The sequence below is a fragment of the Eschscholzia californica genome, unplaced genomic scaffold (assembly GCF_041429995.1).
Source record: "Eschscholzia californica isolate CP2 unplaced genomic scaffold, dmEscCali1.0.p SCAF_6, whole genome shotgun sequence".
In the NCBI taxonomy this organism is placed as follows: Eukaryota; Viridiplantae; Streptophyta; class Magnoliopsida; order Ranunculales; family Papaveraceae; genus Eschscholzia; species Eschscholzia californica.
Genome location: NW_028238483.1, coordinates 25,516,852 through 25,524,981, shown reverse-complemented (window position 1 = coordinate 25,524,981; position 8,130 = coordinate 25,516,852). Strand labels below are relative to the sequence as shown.

Genomic DNA, 8,130 nt, shown 5'->3' with positions numbered 1-8,130 from the left:
AGCTGCCTATTCAAATAATCAAATGTAGCATATTGGGCATGCTTTTGTCATTTCTGTAACTCTGCAGGGCCGGCCCAAGTATTTTGGAGGCAAATGTAGCATATTGGGCATGCTTTTGTCATTTCTGTAACTCTGCAGGGCCGGCCCAAGTATTTTGGAGGCAAATGTAGCATATTGGGCATGCTTTTGTCATTTCTGTAACTCTCAGGGCCGGCCCAAGTATTTTGGAGGCCCCAAGCGAAGTTAAAATGGGGGCCCTATGTAAGACAAGTTAGAAAAAAAAATTAAGTTTTAATAATGTTTATAATTGGATTTGAACCCATAACCTATTGCATGCATTCTCAACCCTTACCAATTGAACTACAACTTCATTCTTGTTAAAAGTTTGGTAAGAATATAAATATTATTTGGATGTTAACATACAAAATATCGAATCGAGAGGCCCTTCAACAAGTTGGGGCCCAAAGCGGCCGCTTTGGTCGCTTTGGGCCCGGGCCGCCCCTCTGTTGGGGAAATCCACATGACAAAATGAAAACGGACCTCCCTCAGGAGTAATCTATCAATTGAAATTCTAAAATTTCCTCTTCAAAATTCTATACAAATATTATTCTGCGTAAGAATGATCAATTCTAGCCATGGGCAGAGCTTCCCTAACAGTTGTTTAATAACAATATATACCTTGTTAATGATTTTGCATTTTTACTTAGATCACAATAAGGTAGTGAAATCAAAATGATTGTAGCTTTAATTGTTACTCAAGTAGTATGATGTAGTTTACCAAAATAAAAAACACAAGATGTGGTGGTTTTCAAAATGCAACCATCAATATGAAAACATTATAAGTAATAGTTTTTAATTGGTTGATAGTGATTTCTCATTTTGTATTGTGAATCTTTTAGGGTAGTATATTTGTCTCTGGCATTTCAATAATTGTTTCCTTGCTTTACATATTTGGATCATTCAACTGTTTTGATCTTCATTTCTTTAGGACCCCACTTTATTGCTGCAAGGTTTACCGCTCCTCCCTAGGGACGCAACATATCTCTCTTCGCTAACGCCGCTGGAGATGACATTTAAATAATTTTTTTTAAGAAGAACAGAGAACAATCAATAACAAAAGATGACGTAGATTTTGGAAAGAAAATAAAGAATGTAAGGGAGAATAGAGAGAGAAATACGTGAGTAGTAATTATGATAGGGATATCGTAATCGATTTTGGTCAATTTACACTAATGCCCTTCTGTTTTAAGTCAAATTACACGAATATGATTTTATATCAGTCGTTGGATCTAATCAAAAGTAAATCTCCCAGAGAAAATGAACGGCCAGACTTATACCTCACATAACCCGACTAACCTGTTTTAATATATAAGATAAGCGGCCTTTTTACCCCCTAACTTTTTTTGAAGTACAAAAATTGACACATCATGGAGCCTCCGTATGTATGCACCCCCCCCCCCCTATGGACCCAAAATTGTTTTGGGGCCTTCGAGCCTGCCCCCTTCTTTTCTTTTTTTGTTTCTTCTTTTTCTCTCTACTTTCTTTCTCTTCAAAGTCTTGCAAGAAAAACCTACGATCTTTGAGCTTGAAGATCCAAGGTTTCTTATGGATCTAATGCCGAGATTTGTTAGCCTTGTTTCGTTTCTTCTTCTTATTTTCTACAACAAAAGATGTGTATTCTTTATGCCTTATACGGCAAAAGAGTTCTTCTTCTTTGTTGATCCTCGATTTGACGCCCTTGATTCGACCTTAAAGGGTTTGAGAATTGTTAGAGTCCCAATTTTAAATTTTTTGTAAGTTAAAAAGAAAAGTTATATTTTGTTTGGCTAAAAAACTAATATTTGTATTTTATTTGGTTAAAAAACTAAAAATTTGTATTTTGTTTAGATAAAATTCCAAAAGTTTGTGCAACCTTTTCGCAAGCAGTTGTAACTCTTTTGCAAGCAGTTGGAACTCTTTTGCAAACAAGTTGTTGCAACTTTTTTGCAAGTTGCATTGTCGCAGATATCTTGCAACCGGTTGTAAATTATGAAAATATCTAGGGAGTTAAAAATAGAAAATTAAGTAATCATTTTGTATCAAAATAATATATTTATCGGGAGTTTTGACAAAAAATTTCTAAAACAGTTGGACTTATGTCAAGGTATATTCTGCACATACACGCGTAAGAACTGGAATTGTGTCAAACATATAGCAAACTATCTTTGAGGAGCATACCATATGAAGATATTTTATTCGTAAGATAACACTAACACATCAAACCTAGTATTTCTTTTTTGTTGAAAGAGAAATAGAATAAAGAAACCTATTACATGGAGAAACACTAGGTGATATTGTGGACTAGCAGTGACTTTTTTAGCTAGGTTAATCTTATGATAACTCTAATACATAACTATAAGATTTAGGGGATTCAACCTATATGAATTGTAAATGTAATCTTAAAAAAATCGACATCTCTATAATCATATGTTCCTCTTGGATTGTTTAGTTATGTAGAATCATGCCATTCGATTATTTGAATTGTTATGAGGCAAGTGAGAATCATAAAATATAGAAGTAATGGGTCAAATACACGCATCAAGTATCAACCAAAACTTTCATTAAAAAAAAAAGAAGTATCAACCAAATGATAATTTGAGGCGGCGGCTATTACTGTTCCAGTATAGGGACATTTTTTTATTCCAAAATGTAAATATTGACCTTCAGAGTTCAACAAAAAAAAAAATATTGACCTTCATATATTTGTTTGACTGCATAAAATATGTTGTCAATGTCATTAAATATGTTCTTAATTGGTGATTATGAGATGTATGATGTGCACTATCTAATTAAAATGAGAAGTTAAAATTTGTCTCTTTTAAATTTCTCCCACCAAACTATAGGAAAACTTAAAAAGAAAAATTAGGAGTATAATTTAATTTAGTGATTGACAAATGGTAAAATAGTGAAACATTATAGCAAGAAAAAGGAAAGCAACACCATTTTTCTCCTCTTGCTATGGTCCTCGATTCTGTCACGAGCTTCTATTCTGTATAACCAGGTTGATCAAGGTGATATCCTTCATCATCTAATGAATTTACCAGTATATGAAAAATTCAAAGTTTCAAAATTTTTTGAAAATTTGAAAACGAAATTTCAAATTCCCGCCCAGCAAACCATCTCTTCCCGGTAAATAAAATAATTTCCCTTACACAAAAAATTCCAATTTTCAAATTTTTTTGAAATTTTCAAACGAAATCTTTTTTTCGAAATTTTCAAATTTTTAAACGAAATTTCAAATTCCCGGCCAAAATATCAAATTTTTTTGAAAATTTTAAATTCCCGGGCAAATTTTGAAATTTTTTTGAAAATTTTAAATTCCCGCCCAGCAAAAGTGTCTAGTACAGAAAAAAATTTCCAGTAAATAAAATAATTTCCCGGTCTCAAATTTTTTTTTTCGAAGTTTTGAAATTTTCAAACGAAATTTCAAATTCCCGCCCAAATTTTTAAAATTTTTTTACCAGTAAATAAAATAATTTTTAGAAAAAAAAATCGTTTCCCGAGAATTTTCGATGGCAATTTTGTAATTTTCGATGCCATGAACGGTAAATACTTTATTTTCTAAGGGCCCTTTCCGTAATTTTGACCCCCAAACTGACACATTGGACCTCCCTTTCATTTTTAGGCAACTTTGGGTGAAATTTTCATTTTGGCCCCCTTTTTGGACTAATGGCTCAATCCCTCTAAAACTATATTCAACCTGGATTCGGTTTTAGAACTTCATTTAAAACTCAATATGAATTTAATAGTCTACCTATAATCCCATTAAAAGTTTAAATCTCATAAGGTCTCATGTCCATTGATTTGAACGAAACCGATAATACCCAATAGACACCTGGTTTAGGATACATGTTGAGACCGTCCGAAGGTTCAAACTAGACTTAATGTGTGTTGTTCAGGCCAAACATAAATTAGGGCCGGTGCGAGTTTCCTGAGTACCACCTCAAGAGAGACCCATACAGACCCACCCACCCACCCACCCGATCTCTCGTTTAACCATTTTCGTTTTCTTCCTTCACCAATTATCTTGTTTATTCTGGGAAAACAATTGCACTCTGTTTTCTACAAAAGAAAAGTAAAGTAAAAAAAATAAAAATAAAAGGACAAAAACCAAACCTGACACAGCTCACATGTACCAAGAGGGCAATAAAATATATTTTTGAACTCTTCAAGACCATCCAACGGTTTATATTCAGAGACTACACCCTAATCGAACGGACCCATACTCTTCTCCACCCGATCAGTCAACTTCTAATCTCTCAAAGTTCTGATCTATATAGTCTGACAAACCAATAACTCATCATTTTACTTCCTCTCTTTCATGTTTCTCCCCTCTTCCTTGGTTCAACAAATGAGTTTATCTTCAAATTTCATCCCATCTATTCTACTAGCCGTACTGATTTTTTCGGCGAAATCAACGGCTGAAAATCCTTTCTTTCATTTCTTTGACGACGACTTCCAAAGAACGGATTATGATAATATTACAGCCGTAAAGGATGCAACCATAAACGGTAATGCTATTCAGCTAACTCCAGACTCAATCAATGATAATTTCAGTCTTCTCAATAAATCAGGTAGGGCTATGTTAAATCGTCGATTCAAAATCTGGGATTCAAGTATTTCTGGTAATAACAAATCATTATCTGGAGATATCGTAGCTTCCTTCAATTCAACTTTCCTCATAAATGTTTTTCATAAACCGGGTACTATCCCAGCTGAGGGGCTTTCTTTCATTATCGCACCGGATCTTACTATTCCTTTGGGTAGTGAAGGCGGGTTTCTCGGGTTAACGAATCGGACCACAGATGGGAACCAAACCAACAAGTTCGTTGCTATTGAATTGGATACTTACAAACAAGATTATGACCCGAATGATAATCATATGGGTCTTAATATTAACAGTGTTAGATCCATCAAAACTGTTAATCTCACTAGTTATGGTATCATAATTACTCCTGAAAAAGGCACTAATTACACAGTTTGGATTCAATACAATGGAAAATCAAAGCTTCTTCAAGTTTACATGGCTGAAGCGGGTAAACCCAAACCCGTTAATCCGTTTATTAGTGAGACTTTAAACCTCAAAGATCATGTTAATCAATATTCTTATTTCGGGTTTACGGGTTCTACGGGTACTAATGCTCAATTAAATTGTATATTAAGATGGGATCTAATGGTGGAAATTCTTCCCCAACATATTGATCGGACTTGGTTGAAGATTTTATTGGGAGTGGGTATTCCTGGTTTGGTAATTTTGGTAATTCTATTGGGTAGGTTTGGGTATTATTGGTATAAACGTCGGCCCGTCGACGACCCGAATATCCTTGGAGCTTTAAAAAGCTTACCGGGAACTCCAAGGGAATTTTCCTTCAAAGAATTAAAGAAAGCTACAAATAATTTCGACGAAAAAATGAAACTTGGACAGGGTGGATTCGGTGTTGTTTATAAAGGTGTATTAGCCAATGAAAATAATAAGAAAATAGCAGTAAAGAAATTTTCGAGGGAAAGCATCAAAAGTAAAGATGATTTCTTATCTGAACTCACCATTATTAATCGTCTCAGGCACAAACATCTCGTCAAATTAGAAGGTCAGTCAAATTTATTTTATTTTTTATATTATCAATTAAATATTTATTCCGACCAGAAGTCTAAACAAATAAGATAGAATCAAAATTTTATAATAATTATTCTTAACAAATTTGGGGTGCTTCAGACATTTAGCGTTAGTGGCTAGTGTGGACGGCTTTTCGCTTTGATTTGATTAATGAACTCCACCGAAAGATATTGATAGAAAATAGTTTTTGTCATATTTGTTGATAAGTTCTTTTCAAGACTTTCATCAAAAAAAAAAATTCTTTTCAAGAAATATTCTTGTACTTATTTAAAGAAAATAAGTGATTCTTTTTACTATATAACTTAAAAAAGTCTTCATTATGAAAATGTCCTTGTTAGGTATATTGAATTTGATTTTCCTAATATGAGGCCTAAATCACTAATAGGTATACTACATTGGGTCATTTTCAACAAAAATAAAATAAAATAAATACTTCATTGGCTCAATTTATTTTAGGGTTAATTTTGACCAACTCTTCTCTTTCCCTCTCAAAATTCACCCAATGAATAGTTTGATTTCCTAATTAACCCTTTTACTAGAATTTTGTTAAGATTATTACTCAACTTACATTAAATATTGTGGTCGAACGGTCAAGCTAATAAAAATTTGCTTTTAACACTAATTTTGTGTATTCGGTTTAACTCAGGTTGGTGCCACAAGAACGGAATGCTTCTATTGGTATACGATTTCATGTCAAACGGAAGTCTTGACAACCATCTCTTTGGTGACACTGACGAAATCTTAAGTTGGGATCATCGATTCAAGATCGCCTATGGTGTGTCATCTGCTCTTAATTACCTCCACTACGAATACGATCAAAAAGTGGTTCACCGTGATCTCAAAGCCAGTAACATCATGCTCGAGTCCGACTTCAATGCACGTTTGGGAGATTTTGGTCTCGCCCGAGCAATTGAAAACGAACGTACCTCCTATGCGGAGCTCGAAGGTGTGCCAGGAACATTAGGTTATATTGCACCCGAGTGTTTCCATACAGGTAAAGCCACAAGAGAATCTGATGTATTCGGGTTCGGGGCGGTTTTACTTGAACTGGTTTGTGGTGAACGGCCATGGACCAAGATTGGCGGGTTTGGTTGCTTAGTTGATTGGGTATGGAAGCTTTACCGTGAAGGGCGTATTTTAGAGGCAGTTGATAAAAGACTCGGAGATGATTTTGAACATGAAGAAGCGCAGAAACTTTTGCAACTAGGGCTTGCTTGTTCACATCCAATTGCAAGTGAACGACCCAAAACGAATATCATTTTTCAAATTATTTCGGGATCTGTGTTGCCTCCGATGGTTCCTCCGTTTAAGCCGTCTTTTGTGTGGCCAAGTATGAACCAAGTGGGAGAAAGTAGTATGACAAATACGCCCGATGAGACTCCAACGGCTTCATCTTACTATGGTAGTTCTGGATGGACTGAACATTACGAAAGTCGAGAAAGCTACATAAAGTTCAATGATGTCTCGTCTGCTTAGATTATTGGTGCGAGGCTGATAAATGTTGATTGGCTTATTCGGATTGATTTTGTTGCAATAAAAGTTGCTTCTAGGTTGTCTGGAGTGCTAATGGAGGAGGAGGAGATGAATTCTGAACAACCTCTAAACACGAAATTTCGGTATAATTACAAATTTGTTTAATTTAATTTGTAGATATAAGTAATTGGAATGGATAATTTCTGTAAGCAATCTTGAAGTTTGAGTAGGATGAGATTTATTAGTGTGTGTATTTTGAAGTCATGTACTAACCAATCCAAAGTATTGGTTAATGACTTGTCACAGAATTTGTGTTACTTTGTACAGTTAATTTTATTCCATTGTTTTTTCCCACTATTTGTCATTGTGGATTTAACGCCCACAACCTACTAACTACGGAGAATAATTCTTCCTATCAAAGTTAAGTCCAAATAAGGTTGTTACGGCAATTCCAATGTGGGGCTCGGGCAGTCGGCAGTCGGGCTCCCAATTTTGGGAGCCCTTGAATTTTGGGAGTCTCGGGGCTTTTTCTCGATTCCAACGTCGGGCTCCCAACCAGGGCTCCCAAATCAAAATAGTATACGTGTGCGAAGTACGTGTGCGAAATTTTGATTTTAAATTTCGACTATAAATTATTAGATTTCGATTATGAATTAAAATGTGATATTCTTCCGTCGAGATAAAAACAAAAAGATAAACTCAAAAAATAAAAAATTAGAAAAAAAAATACTTAAAAAAGAAGTACTTAAAATAATAACAAAATAAAAAAAATCAATTTAAAAAAAAAAATTAAAAAAAATAAAACAAAGTGGGGTGGATTCCCTTTTTAGGGAATCCACCCCAAATGTGACCGTTGGGAACACCCCAACGGTCACATTAGGGGTTGGGAGCCCGGGCTGAGGGGCTCCCAGCCCCACCGGGAGCCCAGCCCCGGGGCTCCCGGGTTGGAGTTATGGGGCTTAGGGGCTGGGGCTCCCAAATTTGAATTTGTGAGCCCCAGCCCC

At 35.1% G+C, this 8,130-nt stretch overlaps 1 protein-coding gene across 1 annotated transcript; it reads left to right on the top strand.

Annotated features, from left to right (window-relative positions):
• The first annotated feature begins 1,677 nt into the window (after positions 1-1,677).
• Positions 1,678-7,483, top strand: LOC147532878 (putative L-type lectin-domain containing receptor kinase S.5). Its single transcript, XM_086650323.1, has 3 exons — positions 1,678-3,100; positions 3,665-5,627; positions 6,300-7,483. The coding sequence occupies exons 2-3, from the start codon at positions 4,361-4,363 to the stop codon at positions 7,127-7,129; spliced, it is 2,097 nt and encodes a 698-aa protein (XP_086506449.1). The 5' UTR covers positions 1,678-3,100; positions 3,665-4,360; the 3' UTR covers positions 7,130-7,483.
• Positions 7,484-8,130: the final 647 nt, after the last annotated feature.